The following is a 19,355-nucleotide window of genomic DNA, read 5'->3' on the forward strand; positions in this document are numbered from 1 at the left end:
ACTGGCACTACCGTCATCATCATCATCACCAACACTGGCCTTGGAACAAGATTTCTTGTCCGGCATCAAGACAAAGCCTGGGGGACAGGTGCAGTAATAGGAGGAGCCACTGCTCATGCAAGTGTGCTGACAGTCATGACCCAGTGCACAAGCATCGATACCTGGTACAAGTCATGAACATCGTGCAATTATATTTGAAATAGTAAAGACAATAACTAATGGTGTTATAGCTCTCCTTATTAGGTTTCTTTTCTGCATTAAGACCATCATGGCTAAAATATACAAACGTTCTTTGTTGGTTATTAAATCATATGCTTATGGGTTAACTGTATGCGCTGGTACAAATTTTGGACCCAACACCCTGGACAATGTTCATTCCTTTGGAAAAATTTTCATTACACAAAGTCTGTTTGGGTTCCTCCTGTTTCTCAGGAACCTTAAAACCTATTGAACTTAAAATGAGTTTCATCAGTCTATAACAGTCCTATTTAATTTCCAACCAGCATACAGACATCAAACCAGGTTATTAGGATTGGTTATAACATCCATCCATCCATCCATTATCTGTAGCCGTTTATCCTGTACAGGGTCGCAAGCTGGAGCCTATCCCAGCTGACTATGGGCGAGAGGCTGGGTACACCTTGGACAAGTCACCAGGTCATCACAGGGCTTGGTTATAACATTGTTTCACCAATATCTGACTTTAAGTGGACAAAAAATAGATCTAGGCTCCCAGGTACCATGACAGAAAAGTATTCATGGGAGTTTTCAAATTCAAGTCCTAATGATGTCACAGCCATCTGTCGTTGGGAGTCCAAGAGAGCAAAAACGCCAATGGAAGGACATTTCTCTTTTCCTTGTGAATCACTAGCCAAGCTGGAGATCATGTATAATGTATGTAGAAGAGGGCAGTCAGCACTTTCCTCCAAGTGTATTTATTCAGCAATCCTGTGACTTGTACTTGTCTCATGATTAATATAAGCGAGGTACAGGGTGGGCAGAAGGAAAGGACTGTTATACAAATATTAGAATATTCACAGCAAGCAAAAGACCAAACATTGCCCTTTAATTAATTTGGTTATACGATCTCTGAAGGCGGCACGGTGGTGTAGTGGTTAGCGCTGTCGCCTCACAGCAAGAAGGTCCTGGGTTCGAGCCCCGGGGCCGGCGAGGGCCTTTCTGTGTGGAGTTTGCATGTTCTCCCCGTGTCCGCGTGGGTTTCCTCCGGGTGCTCTGGTTTCCCCCACAGTCCAAAGACATGCAGGTTAGGTTAACTGGTGACTCTAAATTGACCGTAGGTGTGAATGTGAGTGTGAATGGTTGTCTGTGTCTATGCGTCAGCCCTGTGATGACCTGGCGACTTGTCCAGGGTGTACCCCGCCTTTCGCCCGTAGTCAGCTGGGATAGGCTCCAGCTTGCCTGCGACCCTGTAGAAGGATAAAGCGGCTAGAGATAATGAGATGAGATGAGACGATCTCTGAAATGTAGCACCCTAATTGGATTCTGCCAAATATGTCAAGTAAGATTATTATAAATTTTACTGGAATGGAAAGACATATTTTCGCCTTAACTATTACTGAGTTTCTCAGGATGAACTGTATGAAAAACATTCAGTACCATTTCCGCAATGACATTTTAAACTCACTGGTGCTGCTTTCACCATCGTTGTCGTTATCATTGTGTCCATCGCCTGCACCATCAGTATGACCATCATGGCCACCATCCCTACGAATGGAGCATGTTCTCTTGTCTTCATTTAAGACATAGCCAGGGTGACACTTGCAGTAATAGGAATTTCCACTTCCTACACAGATGTGCTGACAGCTGTGTCCCATTTTGCATGGGGATACACCTGGAACAGACAATTTCATACATCATAACAATGAAATAATCATGGTCAAGTTTCATATGTACCCCGCCTTTCGCCCGTAGTCAGCTGGGATAGGCTCCAGCTTGCCTGCGACCCTGTAGAACAGGATAAAGCGGCTAGAGATAATGAGATGAGATGAGATGTTTTATAACAAATGTGCTAGGACCTAGAGATGTTTTCATCCCATAGACCTGATCTGCTATTCTTTGTAATGTTCGATACTCTTTTTTTTTTTAAAACAACATACACATCATGGAACCCAAATACAACAGAACCACCAGGATGCAGGACATGTGTTTGTCATCTGTCTCATTTGTTAAAGAGAGAAAGACGTTTCACTGAGCTGAAAAGAAAAGTAACATTAGTGTAAACCAGGAGACGATGTCGCCTGTATGTGTTGTTCAACGTCATTACAATGTTATAGGTTCTATGCAGGAAGACCATCTTTCAAAATTCCACAGCATGGGATGGATCAGAGTTTTAATCCAGCTGTTTGCTGGATCTGTTGGATTTGTTCTGTTATACATATAGCATAAAAATATAGTCGTGCTTGGATTGAAACAATATAATATGTATCATCTCATCTCATCTCATTATCTCTAGCCGCTTTATCCTGTTCTACAGGGTCGCAGGCAAGCTGGAGCCTATCCCAGCTGACTACGGGCGAAAGGCAGGGTACACCCTGGACAAGTCGCCAGGTCATCACAGGGCTGACACATAGACACAGACAACCATTCACACTCACATTCACACCTACGGTCAATTTAGAGTCACCGGTTAACCTAACCTGCATGTCTTTGGACAGTGGGGGAAACCGGAGCACCCAGAGGAAACCCATGCGGACACGGGGAGAACATGCAAACTCCACACAGAAAGGCCCTCGCCGGCCACGGGGCTCGAACCCGGACCTTCTTGCTGTGAGGCGACAGCGCTAACCACTACACCACCGTGCCGCCCATATTTTATCATATTTCAATAATTTGAAATGTATTACAAATAAGAAAGCAACAAAAAAACACAATTTCTACTAACAATCTCTACTAATTATTACCTGAATTGTAATGTGACTAATACCTCAATGTAATGTACACCCATCAGCCACTTTAATAAGAACACCTTCTCTTTATCCAATCAGCCAACCATGTGGCAGCAGTGTAATGTAATATACATATTTATGCACTGCCTAAAAGCAGAGCTCCTGATGAGCGTATGAGCAAAATAATGAAAAAGTGAATGCTGACTAAAACAGAAAAGTGTCAGCATTAACTTTTTCAGCAGTTTATGCTACAGTAGCTCTTCTGTGGGATTGGACCATATGGGCTAGCCTTCGTGCCCCATGTGACTCAATGAGCCTTCGACACCCATGACCTTGTTGCTGGTTCACCGGTTGTCCTTTGGGTCCTGGGACCACTTTTGGTAGGTACTAACCACTGCATACTGAGAACACCCCACAAAATGTGCTATTTTGGAGATGCTCAGACCCAGTCATCTAGTCATCACAACTTGGCCCTTGTCAAAGTCACTCCTTGCCCATACACTTGCCCATTTTTCCTGCTTCCAACACATCAACTTCAAGAAGTGACTGTTCTCTTTCTTGCTGCCTAATATATCCCACCCCTTGACAGGTGCCATTGTAATGAGATAAGCAATGTTATTCACTTCTTCACCTGTCAGTGTTTTTAATTTTATGGCTGATCGGTGTATATGTATATTTAAAGTTCTTCTTCTTCTTCTTCTTCTTCTTCTATAGTCCTGGGTATGACTTTAAACTGCAACCAGTGGTGAGTCTAAGGTCCAGGAAGACTTGAGTATTGGGGAAAGTGGAGCTACCCCTTAATCACCATTGCTCTCAGGTCCGCTCTGACCCGGAGTGGTAGCACCTGCCTGGGTTCCAGCTATGGGTTAAATAGTACATTACCATTAAGGTGCTGGTAGCAGGGCGCTTTTTGGTGCAATGTGGCAGATGAACCCAACAGGGTCAATGGCACATCACCTGATGGCATGCGGAAGAGCCACTCAAATGGGCAATGGATGGCATCACTTGACAAGTCAGTTGCCACTGCGAGGTAACTTCCATACCCGTCAGGTCTGTGGCACTTTTGTGCACCACTTGGCATCAGGTCTGAAGGTCCAGAGAGACAACACAATGGGGCATAACATCATTTGTCTTACCTTACTGTGCAAGGCGCTTCATTAGGAAAGGAGAAAGAAAGCCATTGCTGCGGATGGCTCTGTCACTGTGGTGCAGGCCTCATGGCCCATCTGTGTTTCTGCGCATTCTAATGAATAATAATAATAATTAGTTCAATTTATATAGCGCCTTTCACAAACCCAAGGACGCTTTACACAGGAGTTACCAAAAAAAAGGCCACACTAGGAAGAGTAGTGTGAGGTAAAGAGGAAAGTTTTCAAGTTAGCTTTGAAGGAAGAGAGAGTGGAACAGTCACGATGCGATTGTGGTAACGAGTTCCAAAGTTTAGGAGCAGCAACACTGAATGATCTGCCACCCATAGATGCCAGTTTAAAACATGGAACAGTCAGAAGTCCACAGACAGAAGATCTGGGGGAGTGGGAGGGACAGTACAAATGAATTAGCTCACAGAGATAGGAAGGGGCGAAACCATGAAGAGCTTTATAGGTTAAAAGCAAGATTTTGTATTTAATCCAAGAGATAACTGGCAACCAATGCAGTCATCATTGCTGCAATCATCATCGCTAGCGATGGATAGCCGACGACTTTTCCCTATAGCCAGCAAGGGCTGTAAGGGCATCAATGATGGCATTTTAACAGTCCATCTTTGGTGTGTTTAGGGTATTTAAACTTGGTGGAGCCCATCCCTCTCCAAGCTTGATCAATGGACAAATTAGAGTAGCCAATTAGCTTAACTGCATGTCTTTGGACTGTGGGGGAAACTGGAGCACCCAGAGGAAACCCACACAGACACGGAGAGAACATCCAAACTCCACACAGAAATGCCCTTTGTTGGCTGTGAGGTTCAAACCCAGAACCTTCTTGCTGTGAGGTAACAGTGCTAACCACTACACCACCATGCCGCCGTTTAAAGTGCTATCTGTATAGAAATCACAATTATTCAAAAAATATTGTAAAAGCAGAATCAATATCAAATACATTGAAAAATACTTTCTGGAATATTCATTTTGCGCTCAAACCTGTTAATACAAACATAAATGCATCAAAATTCAAAATCTTAAATTCAACTTGGATACTATTCTGATGCTAATCAAGTTAGAATTCTTAGCATTTAAAAGTATGTACAGTGAGGTCCAAAAGTCTGAGAGCACAAGTGGAAATGCTTCTGTTTGGCATTAATTCTCAATTTAACACAAAGGTTTTTATTAGGGCCCAAGCACTGGAGGTGCGTGGCCTCTGGTGTCCACCGGAGGGTGCTGCACTGAGCTGCAAGACCCAATTGTTTTCCTAAGGATTCTTTTTATTTTATTTCTTCTTCTTCTTCTTCTTCAAAACTTGCCTAATTTTTAGATGGTCCCCATGGGCGAAAACTCATGAAATTTGGTATACACTGCTACTCAGGGATAGAGGCTTGGCCCTGGATGTGTCCGGAGGACTCCATAGCGCCCCCCCCACGTCATTGAGAATTTTGCCTGGTATATAGTTTCACCTAGCCATGTCAAATTTGGTAGGTGTGTGGGGTGTCCCAAGAGGAACAAAATTGTAACGTACTTTGTATTAGCCATACTCAACAGGAAGTGAGTTATTTTTGGTTTTGTGCATTTTGACATGTATTACATTTTGACATTCTCCTCCAAGGCAGTTTGTTGGATTCATGCCAGATTTGGTATACCAGAGGTGCTCGGGCCCTTCATCGCTGCTTGCAGCTACAGTATATTCACAATTGATATCATCACCAATAATGTGAGTATAATGTAGAATCTTAGAAATACTTAGATGTATTTCAGGGTTTCTGGGTATTTGTTCTCAGACTTTTGGACCTCATTGTACTTATACAGTACCTACAATAAAGATTATCTTCATAGAGAAATGAAATGATTATATTTTATAATCTAAAAATCCTCCAATCATGTTGTCAACATCCATTGTAATTACATTAAAAGAGATTTTGAAACCCAATATTCTTACCACACAGAGTCTCCCTGAACTTGGAGGTGAGCTTCTCGATAACACCGTAGGTCTCCACGTAGAACACGTGCTCTTCCAGTGGGTTGCTGGCCATGAGCTTGAGCGACTGCATGTCGGCCCGGTCCACTCCTGCAGCATAGATCTCAACCCCCGAGGCTCGGGCGGCAGCAGACACCTCTTCCACCCGATCCTGAGGACGCCCATCTGTGACAACGATGGCCACCTTTGCGATGTTCTGTGATTTTGGCCGCGCCCCTGACTGTTCGGTGAAGGCCTCTTCCATGACTTTCTTGATGGCCAGACCGGTCATGGTGCCCGCAGCCAGGGGTTCAATGACACTGATTGCTTGCTTCATGCTTTCTTTCTTCATATGGTCTTTGAGGAGGAACTCAATTTTGACAGTGCTTGCGTAGTTCACCACGGCAACCCGAGTGGCATCAGTGCCGATGTCCAGAGTGTCCACCATATCTGAAAGGAAGACCTTAATCTTCTCAAACTCAACTGGACGCACACTACGAGAACTGTCTATGATAAAAACAAGGTCCAACGGGCGGCTCCTACAGTGAGAATCCGTAGCTAAGAGGGGAAAAAAAGAAAAAAAACTTTTTATTAATGTTTTGTTATCCAGTAAAGATGGATTATTTTGTTGGTTAGAGGTCTAGTAAGACACTCAGGGCCAACTACTTCCTTATGCACAAGCTTGAGTTGAGCACAGTTTAGAGTTTAGTATGATGGTAACTTAAACCTAACCCTTTGTCTCTTTGTATTATTTAAAATACTGTAACTAAAAAAAAACTAAAAAACAACATGCTGATATGTTGTACTGGCATTGGGTTGTGTTTAGGCTATCTTTTTCTTAGTACTGCTTACTTTTCATTCTGCTAACATGCAGTTATGAAAGTCTTAAAGGTGATTCAGTGAGAGGACATCATATAATGTAATGTAATAATTTAAAAAAGAGAGAGAGAGGTTGGTGATGGAACGACTGTTTAATAGGCATTCTACAAAATGATAAATTATAAACAGATAAAATGTTGTACTGTAAGAGAAAGAAAACACTTTAGGATCTGCTGTTATTGTAAAATGACACTGTCGATGATGGAGTAGCTCACTCCATCCCCGTCTAGTCCAGAAGGAACGATCTAAAGTGGGCCACCTTGCGCAATAAATGTTACAAGCTATATACACTATATACAAGCTATATATAGACGCTATATCCACCCTAGGAATACCAACCTATTTGCCAGAAAGAATCCAAAACGGTGAGGAATTGACCGAGAAGAAGCGATTTTTGTTGAACTGCTCATTAAGGCTTAATTAATTCATAACTTCATTAATAACAGTAATTAAGCAAATCTGGGTAGAAGTTATATGCACTCTAGGTACCACTACCTTCATGCCAGAAAGAATCAAAATTGGTGAAGAAATGAGGGAGAAGAAGCGATTTGTGTGGAAACTGCTTGTTAGGGATTGATTAATTGCTCCATATCTTCATTATTAATTGCAATTATGCAAATTTGGGTAGAAGTTATATGCAGCCTAGGCAGACCTACCTTCCTGCCAAAAAGAATAAAAATCGGTGAATTGAGAGAGAAGAAGCGATTTTCATGAAATGTGGACGACACCGGACGGACAACACATGATGGCATAAGCTCATCGCCTGTCAGCCAGATGAGCTAATAATCAACTTTGGTAACAGTAACTATGCTTCATCTCACTATTTTCTTCTTTTTCGGCTGCTTCCGTTAGGGGTCACCACAGTAGATTTGATTTGGCATAGGTTTTACACCAGATGCCCTTCCTGATGCAACCCTCCCCAATCTATCCGGGTTTGGGACCAGCACTAAGTATGCACTGGCTTGTGCAACCCCAGTGGCTGGGTATTTTACTTAATCTGCATGTCTTTGGACTGTGGGAGGAAACCGGAGTACCTGGAGGAAACCCACGGAGACACGGTGCAAACTCCACACAGAACGGCTATGCGGTTCAAACTCAGAACCTTCTTGCTGTGAGACGACAGTGCTAACCACTGCACCATGCTTCATCTCACTACCCTATGATTGGTGATTTCCTATAACAGCCATTCTGTTGTGTTTTAGTCCTTATTTATGTAGTACACTTTCCATAAGGTGTGTGTGCGGTAATGAGAATCGTAGTTTAGGTTGACAGCAGGGTCACTGTCAAGGGCCTGGCCAGGTTAGGCTCAAACAATTTGATCAAAATACTGTACCAAGGACAGAAACGTGGCGCTTGCACTTCATGGCTGGTGTGCCAGTAGTCAATGTCAATATGGTGAGTTTGGTAAATATTTATACCTTTTGTTAATTGTTCAAATTTCCAGACTGACTTCCAGCTTAACATAATATAAGCATCTGTTTGTGCCACCACCAATTAACTGATTAGTGATCAAATTCATGAGCTACTTTTATGTCAATGTCAAATGAAAAATATTGCTAAATTTAACACAAACTATATTCCATGATGCCATACACTTGAATCCACCTTTAGCACAAAGGAAGCTCTACTTTCATGATCCTGAGATTTGACACTACCAGATGATTTTTAGTACCTGTCCTCCCTGCACTGAGTGGAGCCTGAGGCTGAGCTGAGGTTGTTTTCGGATACTGCTGTGGTGCCAGAGTGGATGTTGGCACGGACTGAGATGAGGTGGCTCCATGGAACTCTGGCACCAGTGTGGACTTTGGCAGTGAGAGATTTGGCCGCAATCCTGAGGTTATCCAGGTCCAGTGGTGTACAGTAGGAGATGTTGGTTGGAAAGGTATCACTGGTTCGCCTGTTGATTTTTCTGTAGTTGCTGCTGGTGGACCTTCAGGTGACAGTTCTGGAACTACAAGTGACTGTTCTGGAGGTTTACGAGATTGCCCCTGCTCTGGATGTCTATGTGAAGGTTCTGGAAATACAAGTGATTCTTCTTGATCTGTCAATGAAATTTCTGGTTGAAAATTGAAAGTTGAAAGTTCTGGAACTACAAGAGGTTGTTCTGGAACTTCTCGTGATTGTCCCTGGCCTGTATGTGACCTTTCCTGACCTGTAGATGATAATTTTGGAATTACAAGTGATTGTTCTTGAGCTGTAGTTGAACGTCCTGGAACTACAAGTGTTTCTTCCAGAGCTGCAAGTGAATCTTCCTGACCTGCAATAGATTTTTCTGTGACTGTAATACGTCCTTTTGAACCTGTGAATGGTCTTCCAGGAGCTGCTACTTTGCGACAAACTACCGGTGCCCATTCACCCTTCAGCTGCTGGTTCTCCTGCGATGGAGACTGCCTTTTCTGTCTTGTTGATAAGTCTTGTTGATAGTCATAACTCTTGGCTGAAGAAAGACTCTTGGGTCCAGGATAGTTTAGAAGTTGTGGTAAAACCTTTGGCTGGTCTTTGTGAAGATACTGCTCTCCATTTAACTTATATTTACTGCTGTTTACTATGGGCCATCAACAGAGGAAAGTCAGATTTGAAATAAAGAAAAACAAGACAAAAGTTGTTAGTTGTGGAATTTCAATATCTATGCATATTACAAAACATGCCTTGAAAGGAATACTCCAACATTTTAGCCAAACCTACTCTCTACCCACCACATCTGTAATGTATATGTGATTACCGTAGTTAATCATTCCAAAGTACCAAGGAAAATACTGGGAAACCTGTTTACTTGAAGCAAGCTTGTCATGGATTTGCTGAATTCTGTATTCTGAGTTCAATTCTGAATGTCAAACATATTTTCTATAAATTCATAATTGAAAAGTTTTATGAATTATAATCTAAATGTCTATGTTACAGGTCAAAAAATTTCAACCGAGGTGCTTTTTTTTTTTTAACTGGGTTAAAATTTTTAACCTAGTTCATAATTTCCAACCTAGGTAAAATTTTGGATTATCTTTTGTCTCTCTTTCTTCCATCCAACATGTTGCCAGTCCATCTCCAAGTCAAACATCCATCCAGCCATCCATTATCCATAACCGCTTATCCTGTGCAGGGTCACAGGCAAGATGAAGCCTATCCCAGCTGACTATGGGCGAGAGGTTGGGTACACCCTGGACAAGTCACCAGGTCATCACAGGGCTGACACATAGAGACAAAAAAAATTCACACTCACTTTAGATCCACCAATTAACCTAACCTGCACATCTTTGGACTGTGGGGGAAACTGGAGCACCAGGAGGAAACGCATGCAGACATGGGGAGAACATACAAGCTCCACACAGAAACGCTTGAACCCAGAACCTTCTTGCTGTGAGGCAACAGTGCTAACCACTACACCACCGTGCCACCTACCCAATTAGCACCTTTTTCATCCTTAATCAGGATTCAAACTTAGAACCTTCTCAACCCAGCACCTTAACTACTAGACCAGCAACGACTGCACTAGAATAAGTGATATATCTCATCTCATCTCATTATCTCTAGCCGCTTTATCCTTCTACAGGGTCGCAGGCAAGCTGGAGCCTATCCCAGCTGACTACGGGCGAAAGGCGGGGTACACCCTGGACAAGTCGCCAGGTCATCACAGGGCTGACACATAGTCACAGGCAACCATTCACACTCACATTCACACCTACGGTCAATTTAGAGTCACCAGTTAACCTAACCTGCATGTCTTTGGACTGTGGGGGAAACCGGAGCACCCGGAGAAAACCCACGCGGACACGGGGAGAACATGCAAACTCCGCACAGAAAGGCCCTCGCCGGCCACGGGGCTCGAACCCGGACCTTCTTGCTGTGAGGCGACAGCGCTAACCACTACACCACCGTGCCGCCCTATTGCATCATCAAGCAGTTTAAAATACAAAGTCTTCCCAAATCCGAACCCTCAACCTAACCCTAGATAGAGTAAGTCTCCGTAATACAAGTATCAAATTATGAATTGGGTTAAAAATTCCCAAGGTTGAAAAATTCCACCTGATCTACAGTTCTGACCTGTAACATCTATAATTCATCCTTGAATATTGTAGAGATGGGATTACTTTTTCAGACAGAAAAATTGACATATGGAGTGATATACGGTACTGTATTTTTGCGTGTGTGATGGCACAATCGTTCCAAAGATTCAAAGCTCCCATTAATAAGAACAGCTTTGCTAATATGTTCTCACATGCTGGTCCTGAAAGATATACATAGTAGTAAATTTAAAATAATTGAACAAGTAAGATTTATTTAACTTAAATCAAACTGTACCTGCTGGATTAAGCGTCCTTAGTGGAGGTCTGGCGTTGGATGGATGACCAAAATTTCTTCTTTGTGCGTAACTTTGGGTTAAAATCTGTGATGGATAAACGGCATTAGAGCAGTCAAAGACATCCACCAGGAAAAACGAAAAGCAAGCAAGTAAAACCCCGATGAAGGACTTCATTGTGCCGAGGTGCTCTTTACACTTCTTGTGAAACTGCTTGCTCTGTCCCTATAGCCGACTGACACCAAAGTGCTCTTGGCCATGTCCTATTTGAAGAGCTCAAATGAAAATGTGTAAAATTCCTGTCCAGTCCAAATATTACAGGGTGGATACTAAGTGATATACGATCCCCTCTTACCACCTGAAAGGTTTTCTACCCTGATAAATCCCTCTATAAATGTCCTTTATAACTTTGTGAATCCTTTATGTGATATTGTCAGGTAGATAAAAACAACAGCAGGTTTACCAAATCCAATTCGCAATCCCAAACATATAACATCATTTTTAAGATCATTTACGCATAGTACGTCATCTGGTGATGTTGGCAAATTGAAAAGAAAAGGAAAGAAAAAAGCAACTGGATGACGAGATAAACTGCATAGTAATACAGTAGTAGTGTATTAGTGTGTTCATTTGTTATGAAAACATTTTGAAAAGATGTCTTTTTTTTTTTTTGGCCAAGCAAATTCTTATTAAAAAAATACGTGATACACATTTTATCCATTTATAGTTAACAATTATTTGCTGAAGGTGAAGTGAATTTGGTGAATAATAACTGAGACGAAGTCGAGGTTATTCTTTAAATAATATTGGCTGGCGTTGCGTGGTATATCAGATATATTCCATTCAGCTAGCATGATATTGAACAAGTCGAAGACAAGTAGCTGAATGGAATATATCTGGTATACCATGAAAAAAAAGCCAGACAATATTATTATTATTATTATTATTATTATACTTACACACTCTCTTCATATCAGCGTTCTCGAAGGCCAACACGAGCTAACCTGCGACTTGGTGCTGTTAGCGCGGCAGTCCAGTTACCTTCTAGCCAGTGTAGCATTCAGCAGTAGCATTAGCGAACGCCAATGCTAGCTTACCCGCAACTCGGTGCTGTTAGTGCAGCAGTCCAATTGCCTTCTAGACAATGTAACATTCAGCAGTCACATTAGCAAAGGCCAACAACCCGGGTAACAGTTTACCTGCAGCTCGGTGCTGTTAGTGCAGCAGTCCTGTAAGCTTCCAGCCGGTGTAGCAGTAGCATTAGCGAAGGTCAACGCAAGCTTATCCACGACTTGGTGCTGTTAGCGCAGCAGTCCAGTTACCTTCTAGCTGGTGTAGTGTTAGCACAGGCCAATGCTAGCGCAGTCAAGACAAATATATTATTATTACTATTTTCCCTATGTAATTTACTTAAGCCTAGGTCACAACCGGACGTATGATTTTTTGGCCGTGAGATTTTTGGCGTTTCCCAAATCGCTGCTTTTTTTTGTTCGTGGAGAAAGATGCACGTTGGCCATAAGTTTGTCTTGCAACCTGAAAAAAATGTAAGCGCCCGTAGAGTTTGTTTGACATGACAAAGAACCTCTGCGGCCAGTCTACGGCTCGAAAATCAGCACGTCACACACGCGCCCTCCGTACATTTCACACGCGCCCTCCGTGTGTTTCTTGCGTTTTTTGCACGTAGACCGGCCGTAGGAGCACGTACGGCCGGTTGTGACCGAGGCATTAGTTATTTTTAAAATCAACATTGACAACTACACACAATGGAGCGACCTGGCAGCTAAAATTCTCTCAAAATCTTCTGCTTTTAACGAAGCAAACCTCTTGGCCATGTTTGTTTACAAACGGTCACAGTCACTCGCTAGCGTAGAAGTTTTACATCTCCGACGTGTCTCTTTTCCAGTTTTTTGATGTCCATTGGTATGTTTCTCTCTTGTAAATATGCGTGAAGAATATCTAATGAAGTTTTGGTAGCCTTTTGGGTGTTCAGCGCTTCTTTGGTTTCAGTTTTTAGTTTATTTATTTAGTGCTTAACTATAGCATGGCTAATCCTAGCAATAGCACTGGATTAGCCTAGTCTTCTCTCCCGGCTGACAAAGAAATTATTCTGCGCATGTGTAGCAGAAAAGTTTTGTCATTGGATATTAGCATGAGCTCTGACGTGTGATATCGTGTTGTCTTGACAACATGTAATATTGTAACAATATTCAACACTCATTCTCCATTGGGGAGAGTGACATAATCCATGGAGGATAAGTGATATGCTAACAGTATTGCATGCTATCAATAAGCCCACTGGAAGGGAATAGAATACATGTTTTTATTCCATTGAAAAAGTGGCCCGTATGTATAATAATCACCAATATTCACTGAGCCTGAGGAGGATAATTGTTTTAGTATAAAGACACAGATGATTATTTTAAAAAAAAATTAATTGTATTAAAAAATTATTTATTTCAATCTTCAAACAGGGCATGCAAATGTAATAACATCGCGGTGCAGATTTGTGTCACTTGTCTACACTGACTCACATAAAATCCTTTGTTTTGAAATTGATAAAATAAATCACAATTCCACCTTACCTTTGAATAGTTTTAGACCAAACTTCGTGGCATCTTTAGTGCTTTTAGGAACAGCATTTAGGGTGAAAGCGATTGGCTGCCATTTTGCCGAGTCGCTCGAGGTGATTATCGAGAAATAGTCCAAATTTCTCAACCAGTCAGCACGCGCAATTTTCTATAATCACCTCCATATTTATACTAATTACATTTATTGTTTTGGAACATCCTGTTAGCTCTGGCAGCTATAAACAGTCATTCATTCACCAGTCTCTCTTCATCTCACTTGTGAAATGACAAGTCTGGTTAAATAAAGTTTCACGTGATTTAACAAATCACAGGGTTTTTTTGTTTTTACTGCATTTTGGAAAATATCCAAACTTTTCTGGAAATGGGGTTAGTAAATACATGACGCATGAAGTTCACTTAATAAGATCCGACTCATGTCCTCTCAGAGCGGTGGCCAGTTGCAGTGCCGTCCTGCCTTATGTTTCCCCACTTTGGTCTTGGGGAATATAACTTGTCATTGGACTGACACTTCAACACACCTCTCCAGTGTCTTGCAAAAGTATTCATCCCCCTTGGTGTTTGTCCTGGTTTGTCCCATTACAAGCTGGAAGTAAAATGGATTTTTGGGGGGTTAGCACCATTTGATTTACACAACATTCCTACAACTTTAAAGGTGAAAATTGTTGTTTTATTGTGACACAAACAATAATTAAGATGAAAAAACAAAAATCTGGAGTGTGGATAGGTATTCAAACTACCCCCCTCCCCCCAAAAAAAGGCAATACTTTGTAGAGCCACCTTTTGCTGCAATTACAGCTACAAGTCTCTTGGCGTATGTCTCTATTAGCTTAACACATCTAGCCACTGGGATTTTTGCCCATTCCTCAAGGCAAAACTGCTCCAACTCCTTCAAGTTAGATGGGTTGCATTGGTGTACAGCAATCTTCAAGTTATACCACAGATTCTCAATTGGATTGAGGTCTGGGCTTTGATTAGGCCATTCCAAGACATTTGAATGTTTCCCTTTAAGCCACTCCAGTGTAGCTTTAGCAGTATGTTTAGGGTCATTGTCCTGCTGGAACATGAATCTTTGTCACAGTCTCAAACCTCTGGCCAACTCAAACAGGTTTTCCTCCAAAATTGTCCTGTATTTAGTGCCATCCATCTTTCCTTCAGTCCTGACCAGCTTTCCTGTCCCTGCAGATGAAAAATATCCCCACAGCATGATGCTGCCACCACCATGCTTCACTGTAGGAATGGTGTTCTCAGGGTGTTGGGTTTGCGCCACACACGGCATTTCCCATGATGGCCAAAAAGTTCAATTTTTGTCTCATTTGACCAGAGAATCTTCTTCCATGTGTTTAGGGAGTCTGCCACGTGCTGTTGGGCAAACTCCAAATGTGTTTTCTTTAAGCAATGACTTTTTTTCTGGCCACTCTTCCATAAAGCCCCGCTCTGTGGAGTGTACAGCTTAAAGTGATCCGATGGACAGATTCTCCCATCTCCACTGTGGATTTTTGCAGCTCCTTCAGTGTTATCTTTGTTGCATCTCTGATTAATGCCCTCCTTGCCCGGTCTGTGAGTTTTGGTCGGCCGCCTTCTCTTGCCAGGTTTGTAGTGGTGCCATATTCTTTCCATTTTGCTATAATGGATTTAATGGTGCTCCCTGGGATATTCAAAGTTTGGGATATTTTTTATAACCCAATCCTGATCTATACTTCACAACTTTGTTTCTGACCTGTTTGGAGTGCTCATGGTTTTCATGTTGCTTGCTTAGTCGTGTTGCAGAGTCAGGGTCCTTCCAGAACAGGTTGATTTATACAGACATCATGTGACAGATCATGTGACACTTTGATTGCACACAGGTGGATCTTAATCAACTAATTATGTGACTTATGAAGTGAATTGGTTGGACCAGCTCTTATTTAGGGGTTTCATAAGAAAGGAGATGAATACCTATTCACATTCCAGATTTCTGTTTTTTCATCTTAATTATTGTTTGTGTCACAATAAAACAACAATCTGCACCTTTAAAGTTGTAGGAATGTTGTGTAAATCAAATGGTGCTAACCCTCCAAAAATCCATTTTAATTCCAGCATATAATGTGACAAAGCAGGACAAACACCAAGGGGGATGAATACTTTTGCAAGACACTGTATATGGACAATTTTACAATTATATCATTTATACCAATGGGGAGGATGACTTCAAATACTTATTGGAACTTTTTCTCACCAAAAAAGGTCCCATCGTGACATCCAGTCTGACTGAGAAGCAAGAGACACTGTAGATAATTCATCTTTATCTTACATTTGCTATAGAAAATTCCTTTATATTGTTCTATGTTGTATTTTTTAATGATTGCTATATTAGAAGTGTATTTTCACACGTTTGTTTGCTAAGAGTGGCATGGTGGTGCAGTGGTTAACACTATCGCCTCACAGCAGGAAGGTTCTGGGCTCGAGCCTCACAGCCGACTGTGTTGAGTTTGCATGTTCTCTCCAGGTGGTCTGGTTTCCTTTCACAGTCCAAAGACATGCAGATGAGGTCAGCCGGCAACTCTAAATTGCCCACAGGTGCGAACGTGAGTGTGAATGGTTGTTCGTCTCTGTGTTAACCCTACGATACATTGATGACCTGCTTGAAGTTTTCCCCTGCAACCCTGATGGATGGATGGCTGGATGGATGTTTGCTTCTGAACTAATTAAGATGAAAAACTGACCGGATTGCTTGGTCTGCATCACTGGAAATGATGTTTTCCAGCCAAGAAATATCTCAAACTCCTATATTATAGACTACAGAAGAAAACTCTGATATATTATGGGGAAAAAAATAGATTTGAAAACATATCAGGCACCGAGTGAAAATTCATACCCATGCATTAGAACATCTAGGTGCTGATATGAAACATGAGATGATAATAATAATAATGCTATAAAATAATAACATCACCATAACCATCACCGAGGATGAATTTTTGAGCCTCACAGATGGCTCACTTCACGTCAGTGGTTTTAATTTCGTAGCTGATCAGTGTATTATTCCATACTGATAATGTTTAATGGCTTAAAATGGCATGTTTTTATTAGGAATACTTTTAGAAGAAGAAGAAGAAGCTAGCTATATCTTTGCACGGATAGATCATTTCTGATTTGGACAGTTAAGCCTCAGCTGTTTAACTTTTAAAACTTAAAGAAAAATTTTTTTGCATCCTCTGCTTGGAACCAATTACAAACTGACCTGAAACTTAAGAAGTTGGTTTCATCACACGTACTTAAAGTGATTTTAAATGATATGTGGACAGAAACGTCTAATTCTAGATGTTTTGCCTGACTTTTGGTGTATTGATTTTTTTTTATTGGTCCTGAGTATGACTTTAAACTGCAACCGGTGGTGAGTCTCAGGTCCGGGAGGACTTGAGTATTGGGGAAAGTGGAGTTAACCTTTAATCACCATTTCTCCCAGGTCCACTCTGACCCGGAGTGGTAGCACCTGCCTGGGTTCCAGCTATGGGTTAAATAGTACATCATCAATAAGGTGCTGGCAGCAGGGCGCTTTTCGGTGTGATGTGGCAGATGAACCCAACAGGGTCAATGGCGCACCACCTGATGGCATGCATCTGAAAGAGCCACTCAAATGACCAACAGATGGCATCACTTGGCAAGCCAGTTGTCACTGCAGGGCAACTTCCATACCCATCAGGTCTGTGGCACTTTTGTGCACCACTTGGCATCAGGTCTGGAGGTTCAGAGAGACAACACAATGGGGGGACAACATTGTTTGTATTACCTTACTGTGCAAGGCACTTCATTAGGAAAGGAGAATAGTATGCAAGAGCTCACAAAGCCAGACATTCCATAGCGGCTCAGTCAGGCCGTTCATGCCGCCATTGCAGGCAACTCTGTCGCTCTGGTGCGGGCCTCGTGGCCCATCTGCATTTCTGCACATCCTAATGAAGCAGTCATCATCGCTAGCAATGAACAGCCAATGCTACCAATGATGATATTGATTTTTAATTAACTTTTGTTGATTTATTTTGAAATTACCTTTTTATTGTGTGACTTATTCTATAAATTATTTAATGTTTATGCATATGGATGTATGCTTTGTCTCTATGCTTTGTTACCTGTGCTGCTGCCTGTCTTGGCCAGGATGCTCTTGAAAAAGAGATTTTTAATCTCAATAAGTCTGCATAATGAAGATGAGTCAGCATACAGAGATGAGATCCAGAGACTGTCAGAGTGGTGTTCAGTGAATAACCTGACACTGAACACTACAAAGACCAAAGAGTTAATACTGGACTTCAGGAGGAAATGAAACTTGGAGCTAGCCCCTCTCTGCATCAATGCGGCATGTATGGAAAGGGTGAAAATTTTCAAGTTCCTGGGAATCCTCATCTCCGAGGGCCTCTCCTGGTTGGCCAACACCATGGCAAACATCAAGAGAGCACAGCAAAGACTGCACTTCCTGAGAGTGCTTCGGAGGCACAACACGGAAAGGAAGCTGCTGGTGGCCTTTTACTGGGTGACCATAGAGAGACTGCTAACCTACTGCATAATGGTGTGATATGCAGGCTGCTCTGCTGCAGATAAGAGAGTGCTCCTGAGAGGGGTGAAGTCAGCAGATAAAATAACAGGCTGCCTACTGTCCTCTCTGGAGGACACTGCCACCTCACGCTACCTCAGCAGAGCTACCAGCATCATCAAGGACTCCACCCACCCTGGCCACCACCTCTTTGAACGGTTACCCTCTGGCAGGCGTTATAGGTCGGCCAAAGCATGCACCTCCAAATTCAGAGACAGGTTGTTGTTTTTTTCGGAAAGCAATTTGCACTTTAAATAATAACAAGCACAAATAAGTATACAATTCATTCATGCTGCTATGCTCCTGTGATTTATTTTTATACAGATTATTTAATTCAATTTCTAGTATCACAATTCTCATTTTATGTCTTCAATGTCCTCTGTTTCTATGTTTGCACCATAGAGAGGCAATTTTAATTTTGTTGTATACATTTACAATGGGGCGGCACGGTGGTGTAGTGGTTAGCGCTGTCGCCTCACAGCAAGAAGGTCCGGGTTCGAGCCCCGTGGCCGGCGAGGGCCTTTCTGTGCGGAGTTTGCATGTTCTCCCTGTGTCCGCGTGGGTTTCCTCCGGGTGCTCCAGTTTCCCCCACAGTCCAAAGACATGCGGGTTAGGTTAACTGGTGACTCTAAATTGACCGTAGGTGTGAATGTGAGTGTGAATGGTTGTCTGTGTCTATGTGTCAGCCCTGTGATGACCTGGCGACTTGTCCAGGGTGTACCCCACCTTTCGCCCATAGTCAGCTGGGATAGGCTCCAGCTTGCCTGCGAACCTGTAGAAGGATAAAGCGGCTACAGATAATGAGATGAGTTGAGGCATTTACAATGACAATAAAGGCAATTAATTCATTCATTCATTCATTCATTCAGTGGGCAGCTATGCTACAGTGCCCAGGAAGCAGTTGAGGATTAAGTGCCTTGCTCAAGGGCACTGCAGCCATGATACAGAGTGTTCATTCACTCAACTGCCCTTACAGTTTTCCTGCCGGTCCTAGGAATCAAACCTGCCACCCTTTGGGCCCA

General features: G+C 42.3%; 1 protein-coding gene across 1 annotated transcript in view; it reads right to left on the reverse strand.

Moving 5' to 3' along the window:
• Positions 1-11,358, reverse strand: part of matn3a (matrilin 3a) — a 29,723-nt gene extending 18,365 nt beyond the window's left edge. Inside the window, exons 1-4 of the mRNA XM_060915608.1 lie at positions 11,184-11,358; positions 5,991-6,566; positions 1,646-1,852; positions 3-161 (exon numbers count right to left, since the gene is read on the reverse strand). Coding sequence (XP_060771591.1) covers positions 3-161; positions 1,646-1,852; positions 5,991-6,566; positions 11,184-11,358 — 1,117 coding nt within the window. The remainder of the gene's footprint in view (positions 1-2; positions 162-1,645; positions 1,853-5,990; positions 6,567-11,183) is intronic.
• Positions 11,359-19,355: the final 7,997 nt, after the last annotated feature.

The sequence above is a fragment of the Neoarius graeffei genome, chromosome 3 (assembly GCF_027579695.1).
Source record: "Neoarius graeffei isolate fNeoGra1 chromosome 3, fNeoGra1.pri, whole genome shotgun sequence".
Lineage (NCBI taxonomy): Eukaryota > Metazoa > Chordata > Actinopteri > Siluriformes > Ariidae > Neoarius > Neoarius graeffei.